A 25,569-nucleotide genomic window follows, 5' to 3' on the forward strand; every position below is an offset into this window, starting at 1 on the left:
ATGATGAAAAAACAAGAAAAACTAAATAGTCCTCCATCTACTCATTCTTCAAGTGAGTCAGACATGCCGTCCCTGTCACACCTGCCGACCCTGCTACAGCTGGCCCTTCCTCAATATCTTCTTTCTTCATACCATTGAGACGTGCCGACCCTACTACAGATGGCCCTTCTACATCTTATATATATATATATATATATATATATATATATATATATATATATATATATATATATATATATATATACGGTCATACCTCGCCCAACACGACAGTTACATTCCTGAGCTGTATGTGTATGGTGAGATTCGTGTTCAGTGAATAATAGGCCCTATGGGAAAATAGGGGTTACGTTCCCAGATCCTCCCCCTAAAAATTTTTTTTTACCAAAAAAGGCTGGAAAAAAACAATAAATGAAGTACCAAGCACACATTTTATTTAATTATAGTACTAGTACTACCTTTAGTTTATTTGCTGGTTGGAGAGGGCTTGAAATATGAAGTGATGAGCCTCTGACTGGCAGATGCTTCCATATGGCGTAAGGTCTCCTTGTAGAGCAAAAGAGGCTCCTCAACACCCCTCTTGAACTTAATGCTCCTCTCCAGGATGGGATCTGTTTCAGTGAAGAGGTATGTTGCATCTTCCATGACTTTCAGCAAATTATGAAGAGTCCAAGACGCTTGGGAGGGGAGGTCAAGTGCACCCACCAGGACCAGCGGGAGATTCAAGTAGAGACCAAATCGTGCAATCGCGAGTCAAAGTCGTGCTCGGTGAAATATGGGATATTTTACCGATTCGTGTACACGCAAGTTTTGTGTTCGGCGAATTCGTGTTTGGCGAGGTATGATTGTATATATAATATCGTACCGTATAACGAGGACTTATTGTATGTATGTATGTATGTATGTATGTATGTATGTATGTATGTATATATATATATATATATATATATATATATATATATATATATATATATATATATATATATATATATATATATATATATATATATATATATATATATATATATATATATATATATATATATATATATATATATATATATATATATATATATATATATATATATATATATATATATATATATATACACCCTCAAACAATGGACAAATGCGTGCATGACTCTGTCCGTAGATTGCAAAAGTCCGTTCTTTGCAAAAGTACGTAAGAAACTGTATAAAATGTATGTAAAATACTGTGTAATCATTAAGAAATCATTCAAGCAGTATTACAAAGCATTAAGTACAACAAATAACCTGAAATAGATGACATGAGCATGGTCAGTTTAATAAATATTAATAAACAATACAGAAAATTAAATTCTCTCACCTTAATACGCCATCTACTGGACAATAATTTGCCAGGAACGGACAATCGCGCGCATTTTAATATTCGTCCGTAGATTAAAATGGACTCAAGAATTTGTCCGTAGTTTCCGAAATCCGTTGATGGGAGGTCCGTTGTTTCGAGGGTCGAGTGTATATATATATATATATATATATATATATATATATATATATATATATATATATATATATATATACATATATATAGTAAGTCCTCGTTTTACACTAAAAATGTGTTCCTCAAAAAGCTATTGTAAACCGAACCTGTTTTAACATGTATTAGATAGGAATACGTTCCAGCTCAGTATGAAAGTCAATCGAAAAAAGTAAACAAACATCCATCTCAACCTTCAAGGTTTCAATAATAGACAGGGCTTTTTCTGAAATGAGATTCAACGAGAGTGGGGCATGCTGGCGTGTTTGGCTGTCTATCCAAATTTTAAGTAAACCCTCCATCTGATCCATAATGGGTTCCCGATGTTTTGTCAGCAATTTTACCTGCAGGCTTGAAGCATTTGCTGCTGCCTCCTTGACACTTGAAGCATTCCTCAAAACAGTAGCAACTGTTGAGTGTGATAAATTCAGGGAATGACTTATGGGTGACGAGGCTTCCCCAAGTTCTTTTCTCTTGACTATATCAAGCTTCGTTTCCAACGTTAAACTTTTCCTGGCTCGTTCAACCTTACCCACTTCTTCACCAAGATCCAAATTACGTTTTGGTGACATTTTGGACAGGAATTGGTCTTAAATGCAGAGAATAATGTAAGTAAATCACCGAGCACAGTCTCACTGTTATTCGTCGTGGTGGTGCAAAAGTGACTGGTTTGTTGTTGGTCGCAGTGCAGCGCCACAATCACAGGCGGCGGGAATTTCAAATATTGTGATTTTTTTTTATCGTAAATTGAAAAAATGATAGTAATTGTCAATTATCATATCTGCGAATTTATCGTATACTAAACTAGTGTAAAACGAGGACTTACTGTATATATATATATATATATATATATATATATATATATATATATATATATATATATATATATATATATATATATATATATATATATATATATATATATATATATATATATATATATATATATATATATATATATATATATATATATATATATATATATATATATATATATATATATATATATATATATATATATATATATATATATATATATATATATATATATATATATATATATATATATATATATATATATATATATATATATATATATATATATATATATATATATATATATATATATATATATATATATATATATATATATATATATATATATATATATATATATATATATATATATATATATATATATATATATATATATATATATATATATATATATATATATATATATATATATATATATATATATATATATATATATATATATATATATATATATATATATATATATATATATATATATATATATATATATATATATATATATATATATATATATATATATATATATATATATATATATATATATATATATATATATATATATATATATATATATATATATATATATATATATATATATATATATATATATATATATATATATATATATATATATATATATATATATATATATATATATATATATATATATATATATATATATATATATATATATATATATATATATATATATATATATATATATATATATATATATATATATATATATATATATATATATATATATATATATATATATATATATATATATATATATATATATATATATATATATATATATATATATATATATATATATATATATATATATATATATATATATATATATATATATATATATATATATATATATATATATATATATATATATATATATATATATATATATATATATATATATATATATATATATATATATATATATATATATATATATATATATATATATATATATATATATATATATATATATATATATATATATATATATATATATATATATATATATATATATATATATATATATATATATATATATATATATATATATATATATATATATATATATATATATATATATATATATATATATATATATATATATATATATATATATATATATATATATATATATATATATATATATATATATATATATATATATATATATATATATATATATATATATATATATATATATATATATATATATATATATATATATATATATATATATATATATATATATATATATATATATATATATATATATATATATATATATATATATATATATATATATATATATATATATATATATATATATATATATATATATATATATATATATATATATATATATATATATATATATATATATATATATATATATATATATATATATATATATATATATATATATATATATATATATATATATATATATATATATATATATATATATATATATATATATATATATATATATATATATATATATATATATATATATATATATATATATATATATATATATATATATATATATATATATATATATATATATATATATATATATATATATATATACATATATATATATATATATATATATATATATATATATATATATATATATATATATATATATATATATATATATATATATATATATATATATATATATATATATATATATATATATACATATATATATATATATATATACATATATATATATATATATATATATATATATATATATATATATATATATATATATATATATATATATATATATATATATATATATATATATATATATATATATATATATATATATATATATATATATATATATATATATATATATATATATATATATATATATATATATATATATATATATATATATATATATATATATATATATATATATATATATATATATATATATATATATATATATATATATATAAAAATATAATTAATCTAATTTGTGCAATCGGTTTGTTTATACGCAATTTGGCCCAATCGCATTTTCAAACTGAGCGCCAGACGCAATTTCAAACTACCTGCCAGAGAATTCCGCAGCTGGCCGATAGGTTGGAACTCCGTTTTTCTTGTGCCTCATTTGCAGTCTGCCAGCACTGAGTACAGATGGAATCTCTTCAATCTGCCTATAATTCACCATCATGGCCCCAAAACGTCCTTCATCTTCTTCTGCATGTGGCGTTATTTTTGATAAGTGGATTTTCGGCAAAGTGGTAAAGCTCAGAGGAAGATGGTGACTGACTGTGGTGTGAGTGGTGAAGGCAGTGACGTAATGAGTGTTGTTTATGTATTCTTTGTTTTTTTGTTTTCTCTTATTATTTCTTGCTTTTCCCTTTACTAAATTTAAATACACTTCTAGTATTTAGAATGGTAAATAATAAAAAGAAGTTAATCTAGCCAAATGGAAAACAAATCTGTGAATTTTTCTTACTGTAAATAGAATCGAGGATAGCAAATACCAAACACCTTATCTGTGAATTTACCGGATAATGAAGTACCGTATAAGGACTTACTATATATATATATATATATATATATATATATATATATATATATATATATATATATATAGAGAGAGAGAGAGAGAGAGAGAGAGAGAGAGAGAGAGAGAGAGAGAGAGAGAGAGAGAGAGAGATTGTTTTTAATAAACATGACATGATATTCAAGTTAAAATTACTCAAAAGGAGAAAAATGGTAAACTTCTTTGGAACCATAGTCTATTTTTATTTTTATTTTTTTCCAAAGGCACAATATTCTCTGTGTAGCAAAATTCAAGTTACTCTACTTGGATCACCAAGAATGAATCCCCTCTTTACTGTAAATATAACTTCAATAGATCTCTCATTGTGTGAATATAGCTTGGTTTGTGTGGGATGATGGCTGAAGCATGATCATAGGTACATATTTTGGCATAAGTGTACTGGATTGCAGATAAAAATGAGAAGTTGACGTTGATGAACATTTGTAATGGTATATTGATTTCAAAAGTGTTTACAAGAATAAATTGATTATTGTGGAACCAGACTAGCTGAGTATTTGGGGTGTTGGCCATACCTTGGTTTTGCCACCTCAAACCTGCAGTGACTTGATCTGACAATGGCCAGCAGGGTGTGTGGAGTTTATGTGTCAAAGAAACGTGGATGCACTGCATGGCCTGTAAATATTGCCAAATATATCAGAAGATATAGCATCCTTGTTCCATCATGAAATCAAAAGCCATTAAAAAAAATGTACAGTTGAATATAACAATTTATAACTTTAGAATAATTAAGGCAAAGGATGACAATGAGAACAAAAGAGAGAGGTGTTCATATGCCTGTAACAGTGAGCATGATACCAGTGCATTACAGGAACTGCCTACCCCCCTGACTACCAAGTTAATCTGGCTTCACTTAGTAACAAAGCTACAACATGCAAATCAAACACAAATCTTAATCATGTGTTCCAAAGTTACTACCAAAAGTGATATTCACCTTTTTTTTTTTTTTGTAAAAAACAAAGATAATTTTTATCAAAATAATTCAAGGATACTTGGTACTGGCTTCCCACATATTTTGTGAGCTCCTTGTGCTGTAGCAGACAGCTCAGGACAGGTGACCTCTCCATTGGTTGCTTTCTTTGTGTGCACACTCTTACCTCAGATACATTTTGAAAATATTCCATATTGAATGAATTAGATAATTTCAAAGTGTTCATTCTCTAACCCTTGAAATTATGTATTATTAAATCATTCCTCTATATGATAAAAAAGTTGAAAAGTAATTTTGAAATTTTACTGAACATAAATTGTTATCTTGTTAATATTTTTGTCTTCCTGATGTCTTGCTCTCTCTCAAGTGGTATTCTCAAAAGTAGCAGCCACAACACACAAGTGTCCATCTCTTCAAACACTCATCTTACTTGTTCAAGCAAATGACCACTCTTGCCACTTTTTTTTCTTTAATGTACATCTTCACTCTATCCTTCCATATTCCAAAAGGCCAACTCATGAGAATGTAATTTAGAAAAAAATTAACTTTCCATATAGTATTTTAGTACACATATACAATATTCTGATGGAAAAATTTGTTTAACCCTGAAGTTCATTTAATTTCCAAATCATACTTAATGCAAGAGATTAAAAACTTGAACATAGGGATGGATCACAGTAAGCCAAAGACAAGTCTGTAACACAGGACAAGTTAACACTTAACATATGGGGAGAATGGAATGAGTTGCCACCTGCAGCTAGTGATGCTAGTGAGAGTGTCACTGTTATTGATACCACCCTTGCTACCTGCAGTGATGCCAGTGACTGTGCTACTGCTACTGGTGCCACCCCTGCTACCTGCACTGCCGCCACTGATGCCACCCTCTGCTATCTTGCTACCTTCAGTGATGCTAGTGCATGCACTGCTGCCACTAATGCCACCCCTGCCAGTGAGCATACCACTGTTACCGGTGCTACTCATGCTATCTTCAGTGATGCTATTGAGACATCCCTGCTACCTACAATGAAGGCAGTTCAGTGATTGACCAAGATATGGGACTGGATTGTTGCCATCCTCACCAACCACAATGTAACCAATTTTGAGACTGACAGGTGCTTGTGTGCTTGGCAAAAGTGCATTTTGTTCATGAACTGTAGCAGTGAGGGTGCCCTGTTTACATCCCATCAGGAAACTTTAGTTTGTAATTTGCATACAATAATTAATGTCATAACTTCACATCCAAATAAAATATGTGAACACCAACTGGGGAAGAATTGAGGTGATATCAACAATGAGTTTTCATCACCTGTGTATGTAAAACAATGAAGTAATGTGCTTGTTTTACTAGCTGTTTCTGTATTATGTTAGTAATTCAAAGTCAGTATTAGTATTTGTTGGTGATCAAATATTTTACATTAATGAGGAAGTAATTTAATCAGTGATATAGAATATGTGGAGTGATATGGTGATATCAACAGTGAGTGTCCATTAGCTGTGTGTGTATTTATCTAGTTGTATTTACCTAGTTGTATTGTACAGGGTTTGAGCAGGGCTCATAGTGTCCTGTCTCCATATCTCCATTTACCTAATTTTTCCTAAAAGTTATGCACATTATGTGCTGTAACAACTTCATTATCCAATGCATTCCATTTTTCCAATGTTCTGTATGGAAAACTGTATTTTCCAATATCCTTCACACACTGCCTCATCCTGATCTTTTCATGTCCTCTTGTCCTTCCATCTTCTGTCAACAGTACCAGGTCTTCTTTGTCTATCTTTTCAATATCATTTACTATCTTATACACTGTTATTAGATCCCCACGTTCTCTTCTATCTTATAAGGTTGGCAGTCCCATTTCCTTCAGTCGTTCTTCATATGTGAGGTCCTTTAATTCCAGCACCATCTTTGTAGCAATCTTCTGTATCCTTTCCAATTTTCTTATATCCTTTTTAGAGCTTGGAGACCATACCACTGCTACATATTCCAGCCTTGGGCGTATCATGTTTGTGGTGAGTTTTTTCATCATATCTTTATCTATGTAATGAAATGCCACTCTTATATTAGTCAACATTTTATATGATAGTCCAAATATCTTGCTTATTTGTTTTTCGGGCCTCAGATTTTCCTGTATGATCACTCCCAGATCTTTTTCCTCTTTAGTCTTCATTATTTGTTCCTCTCCAATCAAATAGTTCCATACCAGTCTTCTCTTACTCTTTCCTAGTTCCATTATGTGACATTTCTTGGTATTAAACTCCAATTTCCACTTTTTGCTCCATTCATAGATCTTATCTTGTTTATATCTTCCTGCAACAGCAGTTGATAACTCTTATCAACTTTGCATCATCAGCGAATAAATTTATATAACTGTTTATCCCAACGTGAATGTTGTTTACATAAATCTGAAACATAATGGGGGTTAACACTGAACCTTGTGGCACTCCTCTAGTTGCTTTACCCCAAGTTGAATATGTATCTTTGATCACAGTTCTCATTTCCCTATCCTTCAAATAATCTCTTGTCCATTCGAGCAAAGTTCCTCGCGGTCCTCCTATGTTCTCTAGTTTCCAAAGTAGTCTTCCATGAAGGACTTTATCAAAAAAGCTTTTTTAATAAGCAGGTATACTGTGTCTACCCATTCATCTCTGTTTTCAAGTCATGCAATAACTCTTGAGTAGAAGCTTAATAAGTTTGATACACATGACCGCCCTGTCCTGAACCAAAATTGTCTGTTTCATATGACTTGCTCCTCTTCTAGAAGTTAACCCATTTTTCTTTGATAATTACTTCACATAACTTCCCTAAGACACTTGTAAGTGACACTGGTCTGCAGTTTAGTGGTTCAGTTGCCTTTCCTCCTTTAAATATCAGTATTACATTGGCTCTCTTCCATTCTAGTGGAACTTTCCCTTCATTTATTGAACTTGTAATTATTTCCCAAACTGGATCCAGTAGTTGCTCTTTACATTGTTTTAACACCCAGCCTGATACACCATCTGGCCTCATTGCTTTTCTGATTTCCAACTTATCCAATAATCTTCCAATATCATCTTTGTGCACTGCAATCTCCTGTAGTCCTTGGTAATCCCATGTCCTATTAGGTTCTATGAAATCATCTTCTGCAGCGAACACAGTTTTGAAGCTCTCATTCATTATTTCACACATTTCCTTCTCTGTTTGGTATGTCTTCCCTTCTTTAATTATTTTTTCAATTGTTTCCTTATTCTTTGTTTTGCCATTTATAAACTTGTAGAAAAGTTTGGGTTCATCTTTGCTTTTATTCACTACATCTTTCTCAAAGTTTCTTTCTTCCTCTCTTCTTTCTCTTATATATTTGTTTCTAGCATCTTTGTACTGCTGTCTGTTATAGTAATTTCTCTGCTTTATAAGTTTCTTCCACGCTTTATCTTTTGCCTTTTTAGCTTGTATGCATCTAGCATTGTACCAAGCGTATTTTTTTCTGAACTCTATAACAGGTACAAACATTTTTACTCCATTATATTTCTGTAAGAATATGTCATATTTTCCTTGTACTGTCTTTCTGTACATAATATTACTCCACTCAGTATCAGCAAAATAGATACTTAATTTCTCAAAATCTACTCTTGCATGATTTAATCTCTCTACTTTATAGTCCTCTCTGTAACTTATCTTCCTCATGAATTTGCATCTCTAATGTCACATGATGCTAGTTGCTTTTGAGGGAGGCTCTGCTGAGCACTGCCTCGCAGTGGAGCGGAGCCTTGAACAAACACCCCAAGTAACAAGTAACAAGTAACATGATCACTTCTCCCCATTGGACTAAGGTATTGAATGATTGGAGGGGCCTCTGGTTTCTTTGTGAAAACTAGGTCAAGCAATGATGTTTCTTCTTTCCCCACCCTGTACCTTGTTGACTCCTCCACAAACTGGTCCATTGCATTAACCATAGTTAACTGTAACACTTTCTTGCTCCACTGTCCAGCATTATCCATTACTTCCATCTCTCTCCAGTTTGATTTTTTACAGTTAAAGTCTCCAACTAGAAGTATTCTTGTATCTCTTCTTATCATGTTATCTAGGCACTTTCTCACCTCTCTTTGCATATCTTTATGTTCTTCTGTTCCCCATGTATTAGTCTTTGGTGGAACATTATTTACCTATAATTTTTCTCTTCTTCATATCTTGTTTTGATTGTTACTCCCATTACTTCCACTTTGTCCTCATCATATTGCACATCCACCACACATATATTATCACAAACCATTATTAGCACTCCTCCTCCCCCTTAATTCTTTCTGTCTCTCCTCCAGGTATTATATCCCTCCTCTTTAAAGTTGACATGGATCTCTCCTCTCAGTTTTGTTTCAATGATGCACATTACATCTGGCTTTTTCTCTTTCAAATAATCCCTAACTTCCAATATGCTTGATAACAACCCATCTATATCAGTACAAGTCATGCTTAGTTTCTTGCCTCCTCCATGATCTCCTCTTTCTTCCTTAGGTTCCCAAAGAACTTCAGCCAGCCATCACTGCCACACAATGTAATTTTTTTCATTTTTTGTTTCACTTTTCAGTGCTCTACTTGTCTCCTTTGAGTTTCATAAGATCAAAGATAGTTTTCAAGCAAGTTGATTTTTTGCCATTTTTTGCGCACCCTGCAGCTATCCTGAAATCATAATTGCGCAGTTTAAGGGTTAAGGAGCTTTTGTAATCTTGGCATGTGGCTTTTAGTAAGTCATTTTGTTTCTTTATTTCTTGTATCTCCTCTTTCAATCCCTGATTGATTACACTGATCTTCTCACATTCTGCTAATCTCAATTTCAGCTCAGTGTTTTCTGCTATCAGTAGGTCCTGTTTGTCTATTAAACTGGACATCACCTCCTTCATATACCTTAATTCCCTTTGTACGTTGATTAACCTTCTCATATTACCTCGTTCGTCCCTGAATCCAGAAAAATCCTTATCCATAATATCATGTTGGTTTCCTTAGACCAATCGGAGTTTCAATGTATTGTTGGTTTTCACATGTTGGTGTATGTTTTGATTCTGCCATACGCCTGGCAGCACTACTCTGTTCCATCACTCTCTCGTTATTCTTTCCATACATATGAACCAACACTTATTTAATTTGGAGACAGGAGAACCTATGGCCCCCTCCCCCCTATACATACGTCTAGGCCAGTCTCCAACTCCTTTTGTAGTTACTCTCTGCGAGCTGCTCAAATGTGTGGGATCGGCATGAAGGCTGTGGTGTGTGTGTGCGTATATTTACCTACAGTAAGCCCCCACATTTAGCGATCCTATTAGTCTGCTGAAACCATCGCTAAATTGGAATTTCGCCAAATTTGAATAATACAGTACTTTAAATAGGGAAAAATACCAACCAGTATTTCATCTGCCCAAAGTCCCCATTTCGAGTCCCCAATAACAGCTGCAACATCACCACCTTCACGAGAATCAGCACCCCCCAAACCACTAGTGGAGGCCATGGTGATAGCGAAACTCGCTAAACAGCGAGAATGGAAGCACAAAAAATTAGTTCACATGCTGGATTAACACACACAATAGCTCAAGTGTCGAGTGGGAATGCCGGAGGCACTGTGGGGCTGACGTCACGGCTAAACAGACACGCGATTGGCTCAGAGGGAGCAGGAGGCGGGACAGTGTAGCGCGGTACATTCGCTAAATATGAGAGAAAATCGCTAAACTTGAGGGCTTGGCCTTTTTCCAGACAGTCGCTAAATAAGGGTTTCGCTAAGCTGGATTTCGCTAAATTCGGGGGCTTACTGTAGTTGTATTTACCAAGTTGTAGTTTTACAGGGCCTGGGGTTTATGCTCATGTGGCCCCGTCTCCATATCTACACTTATCCAATATTACTTTAAAAGTATGCACACTCGTTGCAGACACTACTTCTTCATTTAAACTGTTCCACGTCTCAATATATCTTTGCGGGTAACTATATTTTTAACATTTCTCAGACATCTTCCCTTTCTCAGCTTTTTACTATGCGATCTTGTGCTTCAGATATCATATTCTTCTCTCAGGATCAGTTTCTCATTATCCACTTGGTCCATTCCATTGATCAATTTATAAACTTGTATCAGATCTCCTCTCTCCTTCTTTGTTCCAGGGTTGGTAGATCCATAGCCTTTAGTCTCTCCTCATATGTCATCCCTTCAAATTCTGGAACCATTCTTGTAGCCATTTTTTGTAGTCTCTCTAACTTCCTTATGTGTTTCTTTTTATGAGGTGTCCACACTACTGCATATTCCAATCTAGGTCTTATTATAGTACTTATCAATTTCTTCATCACCTCTTTGTCCATGTAGTGAAATGCTACTCCAATATTCCTTACCAAATTATATGTCTCTAAAAATTCTATCAATATGGTTTACTGGTTGATTGTTTTCTTCCATCGTCACTCCTAAGTCCTTTTCCTTTTTTACTTTCTCCAGTTCTACTCCATCTCCCATCTTATAGATTCCCACAGGTCGTCTTTCACTCTTTCCCATTTCCATGACATGGCTTTTGTCCACATTGAATTCCATTTCCCACTTTTTACTCCATTCCCAGATCTTATTTAGGTCTTCTTGCAGTATTTCACAATCCTCTTTTTGCTTTATAACTCTGCACAGTTTTGTATCATCTGCAAACAGATTTATGTAGCTGTTCACTCCTTCTGGCATGTCGTTAATATAAATGAGGAAAAGTATTGGTGCCAATACTGACCCCTGTGGCACTCCGCTTTCTACTGCTCTCCACTTGGACTTCATATCTTTAACTACCGTCCTTATTTCTCTCCCCCTCAAATAATTTTCTATCCATCTCAATGTGCTTCCTTTTAAGCCACCCTTCTCCTCTAACTTCCATAGTAATCTTGCATGTGGCACTTTGTCAAATACCTTTTTAAATCCAAATAAATACAGTCAACCCATCCTCTCTCTCTTGTACTCTATCAACTATTCTAGAATAGAAACTCAATAAATTAGTTACACAAGACCGTCTTTTCTAAAACCAAATTGGCTATTTGATATTAATTTGTTGTCTTCAAGGAACTCGATCCATTGTTTCTTTATTATTCTTTCACACATCTTGCATATTACACTAGTTAGTGATACTGGTCTGTAATTTAAAGGTTCTTCCTTCCTTCCGCTCTTATATATGGGAACCACCTCAGCTCTTTTCCATTCTACTGGTACTGTTCCATTTTCTATTGAGCATTTTATGATGTTGTATATAGGACTTGCTAGTTCTTCCTACATTCTTTCAGTATTCTGCCTGAGACTTCATCCGGTCCCATTGCCTTCTCTTCATCCAGTTCCTTCATTAACTCTTTTATTTCAAGCTTGGTTACTTTAATCTCTTTCATATAGACTGTCTCTCTATTACCCTGTGGCCTTTCAAATTTGGATTCCTTAGTAAAGACCTCCTGAATTTATTATTTAATAGTTCTGCCATACTTTTGGGTCTTCCACCATCCCGTTCTCTCCTTTTAACCTTTCTATTGTTTCTTTTGCCTAATTTTTTCATTTATGAATCTGTAGAACAATTTTGGTTGCTCCTTACATTTTTCGACAATGTCCTTTTCAAAGTTCTTTTCCTCTTCTTTCCTCACCTTAACATATTCATTTCTCGCTGCCTTGAAGTTTTCCTTATTTACTGGATTTCTATTTCTCCTCCACCTTTTCCATGCTCCATCTCTTTTCTCCTTTGCCCTAGCACATCTTGCATTAAACCAATCTTTCTTTCCTTCTTCTTTAGGTCTATATTCGGGACATATTCCCTGACTCCTGTTTTGTATATTTCCAAAAATAAGTTATACTTCTCTTGCATCATCTCTGAGTTTTCCATCTCCTCCTAGTTTACGTTTTTAAAATAGTTCTTGAGATTCTCAATATCAGCCTTTCTGTTGCTTAATCGGTCTCTTTTGTATGAATCGTCTCCATCTTCCTTTCCCTCTTCTATATCCATTTCTAATATTATATGGTCACTCTTTCCCACTGGGCACTTATATCTTATATCATCATTTATTTGTATACCCCTTGTAGAAACTAGGTACAATCTCTCTGGCTCGTCGTTTCCTCTGAATCTTGTGCATTCCTTTACTCTCTGGTCCATCATATTGTCTATCATTAGGTTCAGGAATCTTTCTTCCCAGGCTTCTTCCCCCATACCACTTTCATAATTTTCCCAGTCCACTTCTTTACAGTTGAAATCTCCTACTAATATCAGTTTTCTCCTTTCTTTAACGATTTTCGTTAGACTCCTAATTGTGTCATATATCATGTCTTTATATTCTTGATTTGTCCATGAATTTGTTTTGGTGGCACATATGTTACAATGATTGTTAACTCTTTTTTTATTAATATGAATCTTAACATACAGTACTTCTGCTTTTCCTTCCCCACATTCCACTTGATTTATCACTATCTCCCTCCTTAACATTATCATGGCGGCTCCTCCTCCTTTACCCCCTATGTCTCTTCTCCATACATTATACCTATTATCCAAGTCTATTTTGATTGCCTCATTTAGTTTTGTTTCAGCCAGGCATACAATATCTGGATTTTCTTTCTTTATGTAATCTCTTAATTCTAATTTACTTGATAAAACCCTGTCTATATTCGTATACATCATTTTTAGTCTCTTGCCTTTATCATTTTTAGTTAAACTTGTTTAACTTTTTTCTCTTCCTTCTCATTTATATACCATTTCCTTATCCTGTCTCCTAGAATTCTCCAAAAAAATGCCTCTTTTTCCTCTTCTGACCTTTCATTATTTTTTTCCCTTACTGCTGCCACCAGTTCGTTGTATCTCTTCCTTTCTTCCTCATTTCTATTTTTCTTTATATAGATATCCTTGCAGCCTTCTGTTTCTCTGAGTTTTGTTGTTCTATATAATATTTCTTCTGTTGCTGCTTGTGATTTTAGTAGTATTTCAATTGGTCTCGTTTTTCCTTCTTGATATGGTCCCATTCTGTTTATTTCTTCTACTTCCTCTTCCAAGTTCTGCCTATGTTCATCGTTTAGATTTTTTAGTAGGTCTTTGACTGATTTCATTTCTTCTTTTTCTCTTGTTCTATATTTTATATATTTTTCTTTTATTCCAAATACGATTACACTCTTCTTTTTTTCTGCAATTTCACTAACTAGATTTTCTTTTGTTTTGAGGGCTCCTATCATTTTGTTTGTCATATTTTCTTCTTTTTCCTTTAGTTTTTCTTGAATCACCTCCTGAAAATCAGCCTTATCTTTCTTATGTAGGACTCTCCATGCTTGTACTTTTTTTTTAATCACGTTCTGTACTTTTTCCTTTTCTTTGTTTACTAGATCTTTCATCTTCTCTTTTTCTTTCTCAGCTTTACCAAGTCCTTCTTCCATCTGCTTCTTGTAGTTAGCTACTCCCTTTTTCAGTTCTTCATTTTCTGCTCTTAGCCTAGCTTCATTTTCTTCCACTTTTTTTATCCTTTCTTTAAGTTTTTTAACTTTTTCCTGTTCATTCTCTTTCATTCCCATACTCTCCTTTATCCATTTATCTAGTTTACGTTCAATAGTCAACACTCTTGAAGTATTCGCCGTATCGAAACCTTCAAATGCGCTCTCTCCCTCATCAACATAGTCATCATCTTCTTTCATTCTTTCCCTAGTCTCATACCTGCATTTTGATGGAATCTCTTCTTTACTCATGATTCTTTAACAGTTGATTTCATGAAAAACGAGTCCACACTACTTGCCCAGGCCAAATACTATACAATAAGTAGTGAAGATCAGCTGATTGTCTGAGCGACGCCAGTGAGTCCTTCCTCGACTGCGTCTGGTGTATTTACCTAGTTTTACCTAGTTTCAGTTTTACAGGGCCTGGGCTTTATGCTCGTGTGGCCCCGTCTCCATATCTACACTTATCCAATCTTACTTTAAAAGTATGCACACTCGTTGCAGACACTACTTCTTCATTCAAACTGTTCCACATCTCAATACATCTTTGCGGGAAACTATATTTTTTAACATCTCTCAGACATCTTCCCTTTCTAAGCTTGTTACTATGCGATCTTGTGCTTCGAATGTCATATTCTTCTCTCAGGATCAGTTTCTTATTATCCACTTGGTCCATTCCGTTGATCAATTTATAAACTTGCATCAGATCCCCTCTCTCCCTTCTTTGTTCCAGGGTTGGTAGATCCATAGCCTTTAGTCTCTCCTCATATGTCATCTCTTCAAATTCTGGAACCATTCTTGTAGCCATTTTTTGTAGTCTCTCCAACTTTTTTATGTGTTTCTTTTTATGAGGGGTCCACACTACTCCTGCATATTCCAATCTGGGTCTTATTATAGTACTTATCAATTTCTTCATCATTTCTTTGTCCATGTAGTGAAATGCTACTCCAATATTCCTTAGCAAATTATGTCTCTCTAAAAATTCTATCAATATGGCTTACCGGTTGATTATTTTCTTCCATCATCACTCCTAAGTCCTTTTCCTTTTTTACTTTCTCCAGTTCTACTCCATCTCCCATCTTATAGATTCCCACGGGTCGTCTTTCACTCTTTCCCATTTCCATGACATGGCTTTTTTCCACATTGAATTCCATTTCCCACTTTTTACTCCATTCCCAGATCTTATTTAGGTCTTCTTGCAGTATTTCACAATCCTCTTTTTGCTTTATAACTCGGCACAGTTTCGTATCATCTGCAAACAGAATTATGTAGCTGTTCACTCCTTCTGGCATGTTGTTAATATAAATGAGGAAAAGTATTGGTGCCAATACGGATCTCTGTGCCACTCCGCTTTCTACTGCTCTCCACTTGGACTTCATATCTTTAACTACCGTCCTTATTTCTCTCCCCCTCAAATAATTTTCTATCCTATGTGTGTATTTACCTAGTTGTATTTACCTAGTTGTAGTTTTACAGGGCCTGGGCTTTATGCTCGTGTGGTCCCGTCTCCATATCTACACTTATCCAATTTTTCTTTAAAACTATGTACACTCTTTGCTGATACCACTTCCTCACTCAAACTGTTCCAAGTCTCAACACATCTTTACGAGAAACTAAATTTTTTAACATCTCTCAGACATCGTCCCTTCCTTAGTTTCTTACTATGCGATCTTGTGCTTCTAAAGTCATATTCTTCTCTCAGGATCAGTTTCTCATTATTATGTGTGTGTGTGTGTGTATGTGTGTGTGTGTGTGTTATTTATGTAAACAATTTCATGTTTTTTGTAACCAGTGTCAGTGTACTGTACTAGTTTTTATTTATTAACCTTTGTGAAATTCCAAGTATTTGTTGCCTTCACTTATATACATTAAAAAGTGTTGCAGATGGTCTAAAAATATTAATTTGTATTTTTGAGTGGCCTATATCAGCTAAGATGGAGCCAAAGTAATTTTCTATCATTATTTTCATTATTATTTCTGTCATTACTGTAACACAAATCATGTCTAATGTGGACCATTAGCAAAAACTGTTCCCCACATTAGTAGTGACCTGACAATATATGAAAAGCTGGGAATTAATTGTTATTTGAAATGCCTTAATGTGTTGTACTTTCATTTTCATAGTATGAAACAGGAATCTTCTCATCCTGAGAGCCTTCATATTGTTTCTATCTCTTTTAAGAATATCCTAGAGAGAGAGAGAGAGAGAGAGAGAGAGAGAGAGAGAGAGAGAGAGAGAGAGAGAGAGAGAGAGAGAGAGAGAGAAAATATTATTTTTTCTTTCCATGACCTTGAATCTTAACTTTCTAAACAAATAACATTCATATGTCTTCAATTATTCCTCTTAGGCTCATGTTTCATATGACAGGTTTTAGCATCATTATAATGTGTTTCTTATTATCTCTTCTGATTTACATTTTCTGTCTTAACAGCCTTCTGTTAAATCTTTAGGACTTACGAATACACAACCCCAAGAAATTCTTTTTATAGTTTTGACATTAATTTTGCTAATTTAATATAAATGATTGTGATGCTAGACTACACAATAGAAGACAGGAAATTGGGAAATGTGGAAATATCGTAGATAGTCTGATGTTTATGTAAGAAATACTGAACTGAAATGCAAACATAAAAAAAAAGATCCAAAAGTAGTAAAATATATGTAGTAAAATTAATCATCTGCATGTATGTGAGCTTGATTGATTTTATAAAGAACTTTCACCTTAAAGGATAGTGTAGTTGGATCTGGAGGGCCATGTGGCAAAAAAATTGTGAAATACCTAATGTTACGTCTTGATGTTAGTAGCTCAAGGCAAATTTTGGTTACCATTGAAAAAAAAAACAATATGGAACTACCATACTGTCCTTTCCATGTAAGACCTCCTTCAATTCTATATTCATAGAAAAAAGGTAGTACTTAGTTAAAAGATCATGACTGGGAACAAACTTATTTTGTGACAGTACATGTATTTACCTAGTTGTATTTACCTTGTTGTAGTTTTACAGGGCCTGGGCTTTATGCTCGTGTGGCCCCGTCTCCATATCTACACTTATCCAATCTTACTTTAAAAGTGTGCACACTCGTTGCAGACACCACTTCCTCATCTAAACTGTTCCACGTCTCAACACATCTCTGCAGGAAACTATATTTTTAATATCTCTCAGACATCTTCCTTTTCTCAGCTTTTTATTATGCGATCTTGTGCTTCGGATGTCATATTCTTCTCTCAGGATCAGTTTCTCATTATCCACTTGGTCCATTCCTTTGATCAATTTATAAACTTGTATCAGGTCTCCTCTCTCCTTCTTTGTTCCATTGGTAGATCCATAGCCTTTAGTCTCTCCTCATATGTCATCCCTTCAAATTCTGGAACCATTCTTGTAGCTATTCTTTGTAGCCTCTCCAATTTCCTTATGTGTTTCTTTTTTATGAGTCCACACTACTCCTGCATATTCCAATCTGGGTCTTATTATAGTACTTATCAATTTCTTCATAATTTCTTTGTCCATGTAGTGAAATGCTACTCCAATATTCCTTAGCAAATTATATGTTTCTCTAAAAATTCTATGTGTGTGTGTGTGTGTGTGTGTGTGTGTGTGTGTGTATCTATATTTACAAGTTAATAAACATCAGCCTTGTGATGTAATGATTCAAGGTACAGTCCTTACTCTAATTTTGCCATGTGCCAATTTTGCAACCAAGGACCAAAAATTGCCATTTTCAAAATTTCCATCTTGCTCCTTTCTCCCAGTATTATTTCAGTGTTCCAAATTATTTTATTACTATTATATAGGCAATATTTTATTGATTTATTCATATTTATCATATTATACTATATTATTATCATATTTATATTATATTTATCATAGTTTGGTCTTTTTTAGTTTTATAAAAATCTGGTAATTCAACAAGCTCATCTCAACACAGACTCCCTCCTGCCTTCCATTTGTTTCATCACCTCCACATTCTCTCTCAAATTTGGAGGAATCCTTGTCTCACTTTTTCACATCGCCACCAACCAAGCATTCTAACTTTCAGAAGATGAAGATAATTTGAAAAGAGATGGATAAAGGAACTGTGATATTTCCAGAGAGTTTTTAGAATCAACTGTGAGAATAGTGTTTCTGAGTTGAAAAACTGTCCTATTGGACAGATTTTTGATTCTCTCCATTGTACAAACACTGTGATCTTCATATGGAAAGATACCTCTCAATATATATGTGATATTATGTGCAAAATATTGTATTGTTCACCATGAACATCCACCATATTCAATTTTTCCCATAGGAATAATACTTCCAATTTTCACAATGCTGCCCCATTTCTCACAAAATTGGAGTAAGCACTGTACTCAGGAAGGCCTTTCTGCAAGCTTGGTCAAACTGACTTAATGGCATCTCAGTGTATCTCTTTTCATTAATGTTCTTGCAACAATAACCAATACTAATTACCAGTGTTAGTATTCATTGTGTCTTTGATGATGTGCTGCCAACTTCTTTTCTCAGGCAGAAATGCTTTCTGTTCTGTTCATACTTAAGTGTTGTAGCTATGAGTGCAGAATAGTCATGGTGATGTTATTCTATCATAGAACTTCACATGTACAGCTTAAATGGTTTCTATATAGCAAATCATGTGAATTATAAAATGCTAAATTTCCTGAATTTCACAGGAAAATTCATTAAGGGAAGCAGTAAGGAATTGCCTTTCCACAGTAACAGTAGTGGTATCCCTACTAGTTCTCTTCAGCTGCCTTGCCATAAGAGGATGATTAAGAGTTCAACTGTCTTTGTAGAGAAGCTAGAAACCGTGGGACAAAGATAAAAAGAATTTCACCTCTGTAGTTGTGGAAAGACAATTCCTCACTGCCATCCTTAAACACTTTCCTTAAGAGGTTCTGGAAGTTTCGCATTTTTAATTCACACTTTTTACTATGTTGACAATTGAAGATTTATGACTGAGGGATGTCACTGTGACTTATCTGCTTTACAGTCATTTCTCAACACCCATGCAGAACACTGTTTCATTCCAACATTTGATCATCATCCAAAGACACAATGAAAACCGATACCTGTAGTAACCTGCAATACATGTCATTGTTGCAAAAGGCATGAATGAGAAGGAGAGATGCATTTGAGATGTCAATAATTCAATTTATCCCAGCCCTTTTTTTGCTTACTAAGAGGTCTCATGTAAAATACTATCACGAAGTAGCATGTACTATTGCAACCTAAGACTGGTGTTTATTGAATGTCTCTATACAAGTGTGTGTGTGTGTGTTTCACTGTTTGATCTGCTGCAGAGCTTATTATTTCCGATCTTCGGATAGGTCTGAGACCAGGCACACACCACACACTGGCACAAGGTCACAACTCCTCGATTTACATCCCATACCTACTCACTGCTATGAACACTCTGACACACCCAAATATCTCCACTCAATCTCATCCTCTCTTTCCAGCGCTCTAACCACTGAGTCACACACACACTTGTTTTTGTATGTATTTCTTAGTTATAGTTTTATCCTCATTATCTCTTCTCTCCATATCTAAATTTGTCCAACTTTTCTTTAAAGCTATGCACACCCTTCTGACACTACATCTCTATACTTGTGTGTGTGTGTGTGTGTGTGTGTGTGTGTGTGTGTGTGTGTGTGTGTGTGTCAATGTGTGTGTGTGTATTCACCTAGTTGTAATTTTACAGGGCCTGGGTATCATACTCGTGTGGCCCCGTCTCCATATCTACACACATCCAACTTTCCTTTAAAACTATGCACACTCCTCGCTGACACCACCTCCTCACTCAAACCATTCCACACCTCCACACATCTTTGTGGAAACTATATTTCTTCACATCCTTCAAGCATATTCCTTGGCTATCTTTTTACTATGCGATCTTGTAGTTCTATTTAAGTTTTCCTCTCTCAACATCATTTGCTCATTATCCACTTCATCCAGTCCGTTCAACAGTTTATAAACCTGTATTAAATCTCCTCTTTCTCTTCTTTGTTCCAAGGTAAGCAAATTAATTTCTTTTAATCTCTCCTCATAGGTCATTTCTGCCAATTCCGGAACCATTTTTGTTGCCATTCTCTGCAATCTCTCCAACTTCCTTATATGCTTCTTTTATAAGGGGACCAAACCACTCCAGCATATTCCAATCTTGGTCTAATTACCGTACTAATTAATTTCTTCATCATATCTTTATCCATATAATGAAAGGCTAATCCAATATTTCTTATCAAATTATACGTTTCTCCAAACATCTTATCAATATGAGCCTCAAACTGCCCATGGTCTTGTATTATCACTCCCAAATCCTTTTCCTTTTCCACCTTTTTCAACACTACTTCTTCACCCATCTTATATGACCCTCTTGGCCGTCTTCCACTCTTCCCCATCTCCATCACATGACTTTTGCTCAGATTAAATTCCATTTCCCACCTCTTGCTCCACTCCCAAATCTTATCCAGATCTGCCTGTAAAATTTCACAATCTTCTTCACTCTTCACACACCTACACAACTTCGCATCATCCGCAAACAAATTAATATAACTGTTTACTCCTCTGGCATGTCATTAATATATACAAGGAAAAGTATTGGTGCCAGCACTGAACCTTGTGGGACTCCACTCTCCACCACCAACCAGTCCGACTTTGCATCCCTTATTACCGTTCTCATCTCCTCCATCTCAAGTAGTTTTCCATCCACTTTAACACTTTTCCTTTCAGTCCTCCATAAATCTCTAATTTCCATAGCAGTCTCATGTGAGGTACCTTGTCAAAAGCTTTCTTTAAATCCAAATATACACAGTCCATCCATCCCTCTCTCTTGTATTTTGTCAACCACTCTTGAATAAAAGCTCAGTAGATTTGTTACACATGACCTCCCTTTCCTAAAGCCAAATTGATGATCCGATAATAACTTATGATCCTCCAGGAACCGTATCCAATATTTCTTTATCACCCTCTCACAAATCTTACCGACCACACTTGTTAGAGACACAGGTCTATAGTTAAGAGGCTCTTCCTTACTGCCTCCCTTATAAATGGGCACCACTTCAGCTCTTTTCCACTCTACTGGTACTTCCCTGTTTCTAATGAGCACCTTATAATATCATATAATGGATCAATCAATTCTTCTCTACACTCCTTCAATAATTTTCCTGAAACTTCATCTGGTCCCATCGCTTTATCATCTTTAAGTTCCTCCAACATTTTATATAACTCCCTTTTAGGTATCTTAATGTCATCCATGTGCACATTTCCTTGTACATTCTGAGGCTTTACAAACATTGTTTCTTTAGTAAATACTTGCTGAAACCTATTATTTAGCAATTCCGCTATATTCTTAGGGTCATCTACTATCCCTTGTTCTCCTTTTAATCTTTCAATGGACTCTCTTTTAAGTTTACCATTTATGAACCTGTAAAACAATTTTGGATGTTCCTTACTCTTGTCTACAATATCTTTTCAAATTTTCTTTCTTCCTCCCTCCTTACCCTCACATACTCATTTCTTGCCACTCTATAATTCTCCTTATTTAGTATATTCCTGCTCTTTTTCCATCTTTTCCAAGCCACATCTCTCTTTTCCTTAGCCTTAACACAAGTTGCATTAAACCAATCCTTTCTTCCTTCCTCTCTCGGTTTATACTTTGGTACAAATTTCATAACTCCTTTATAATATTTCATAAAAATCTCATTTTTTTTTTGCACTTCTCTGATTTGTAACATCTCCTCCCAATCTAATTTTCTGAAATAATTTTTCAAACTTTCTGTGTCCATCTTTCTATAATTCAATCTACCACTCCTGTATGTCTTGTCTTTCCTTCGCTGTGTTGTTGCTATCTGCATTTCCATAACCACATGATCACTCTTTCCCACATTTTTGTTGCCATTTTGCAATCTCTCCAACTTCCTTATATGCTTCTTTTTATACCAAACCACTCCAGCATATTCCAATCTTGGTCTAATTAGTACTAATTAATTTCTTCATCATATCTTTATCCATATAATGAAGGCTAATCTAATATTTCTTATCAAATTATATTTCTCCAAACATCTTGTCAATATGGCTCAAACTGTCCATGGTCTTGTTTATCACTCCCAAATCCTTTTCCTTTTCCACCTTTTTCAACACTTTCTTCCATCTTATATGACCCTCTTGGCCATCTTCGCTCTTCCCCATCTCCATTACATGACTTTTGTCAGATTAATTCCATCTGCCACCAATTTTTACTCCCCATCCTCTCAGATCTGCCTCTAAAATTTCACAATCTTCTTTCTTCACAACCTACACAACTTGCATCATCCACAAACAAATTAATATAACTGTTTACTCCCTCTGGCATATCATTATATATACAAGGAAAAGTATTGGTGCCAGCACTGACCCTGTGGGACTCCACTCTCCACCACCAACCAGTCTGACTTTGCATCCCTTATTACCGTTCTCATCTTCCTCCATCTCAAGTAATTTTCCATCCATCTTAATGTACTTTTCCTTCAGTCCTCCATAAATCTCTAATTTCCATAACAGTCTCATGTGAGGTACTTTGTCAAAAGCTTTTTTAAATCCAAATATACAGTCCATCCATCCTCTCTCTCTCTTGTATTTTGTCAACCACTCTTGAATAAAAGCTCAGTAGATTTGTTACACATGACCTCCCTTTCCTAAAGCCAAATTGATGATCCGATAATAATTCATTGTCTTCAGGAACCGGATCCAATATTTCTTTATCACCCTCTCACAAATCTTGCATACCACACTTGTTAGTGATACCGGTCTGTAGTTTAGAGGCTCTTCTTACTGCCTCCCTTATAAATGGGCACCACTTCAGCTCTTTTCCACTACTGGTACTTCCCTGTTTCTAATGAGCACCTTACAATATCATATAATGGATCTATCAATTCTTCTCTACATTCCTTCAATAATTTGCCTGAAACTTCATCTGGTCCCATCGCTTTATCATCTTTAAGTTCCTCCAACATTTTTATATAACTCCTTTTAGGTATCTTAATGTCATCCATGTGCACATTTCCTTCTACATTCTGAGCTTTTCAAAACATTATTTCTTTAGTAAATACTTGTGAAACCTATTATTTAGCAATTCTGCAATATTTTTAGGGTCATCTACTATCCCTTGCTCTCCTTTTAATCTTTCAATGGACTCTCTCTTTTAAGTTTCATTTATGAACCTGTAAAACAATTTTGGATGTTCCTTACTCTTGTCTACAATATCTTTTTCAAATTTTCTTTCTTCTTCCTCCTTATCCTCACATACTCATTTCTCCCACTCTATAATTCTCCTTATTTAGTATATTCCTGCTCTTTTCCATCTTTTCCAAGCCACACATCTCTTTTCTTTAGCCTTAACACAAGTTGCATTAAACCAATCTTTTCTTCCTTCCTCTCTCGGTTTATACTTTGGTACAAATTTCATAACTCCTTCTTTATAATATTTCATAAAATCTCACTTTTTTTTTTGCACTTCTCTGATTTTAACATCTCCCAATCTAATGTTCTGAAATAGTTTTCAAATTTTCTGTGTCCATCTTTCTATAATCAATCTCACTCCTGTTTGTCTCATCTCTCCTTCCTGTTTATTGCCTCTCTTTCCATAACCACATGATCACTCTTCCCAATTTTTATTGTATATCTCCACATAGGTACACTTCTCTTTGACACCAAATCAGTCTCTTTTCATCTCCTCTTATCTAGTATTTTCTTTCACCCTGTTCCATCATATTTTCCATCATTAGATTAAGAATCTCTCTCCCAGCTTTCTCCAACACCACTTCTTTTTTCCAATCCACTTCTTTAATTAAATCTCTCTAGTATCTTCTTTCTTTTTCTTACACTTTTCCTCTGTATATCCATCATATTTATTTTGTGTGATTTCCAATTTTACATTGTTTGTATACAATTCGAGCACACTTCTTTTTGTTGTCCCATCTCTGTTTTATCCTCATGCTTTATTTTTAAATTCATGGATTTTTTCCACACACTGTCATTACCAATTAATTTCCTGTTTAACTTCTATGTGAAACTTATTTTTTAATAGTGTAAAGTATTAATTTTATTCTTTGTAATATTGCAAGTCTTTTTTCATTATCTGTCAACAGATAATGACATCCTAATGGTGACTATCTTTGTCAAACATGTAATTTTCTCAGTCTTTCTCCTTTCTCACTTTTTCACCATCTCTTGTCTAATCTATTCTTCTTCTCATAT

The 25,569-nt window shown here is 33.3% G+C and overlaps 1 protein-coding gene across 1 annotated transcript in view; it reads right to left on the minus strand.

Annotated features, from left to right (window-relative positions):
• Positions 1-5,154: 5,154 nt before the first annotated feature.
• The window catches only part of LOC123520130 (potassium voltage-gated channel subfamily KQT member 1-like), a 123,733-nt gene continuing 103,318 nt past the window's right edge, over positions 5,155-25,569 (minus strand). Inside the window, exon 12 of the mRNA XM_045282063.1 lies at positions 5,155-5,600. Coding sequence (XP_045137998.1) covers positions 5,259-5,600 — 342 coding nt within the window. The 3' untranslated portion in view covers positions 5,155-5,258. The remainder of the gene's footprint in view (positions 5,601-25,569) is intronic.

Source organism: Portunus trituberculatus, chromosome 46 (assembly GCF_017591435.1).
Source record: "Portunus trituberculatus isolate SZX2019 chromosome 46, ASM1759143v1, whole genome shotgun sequence".
Taxonomy (NCBI): domain Eukaryota; kingdom Metazoa; phylum Arthropoda; class Malacostraca; order Decapoda; family Portunidae; genus Portunus; species Portunus trituberculatus.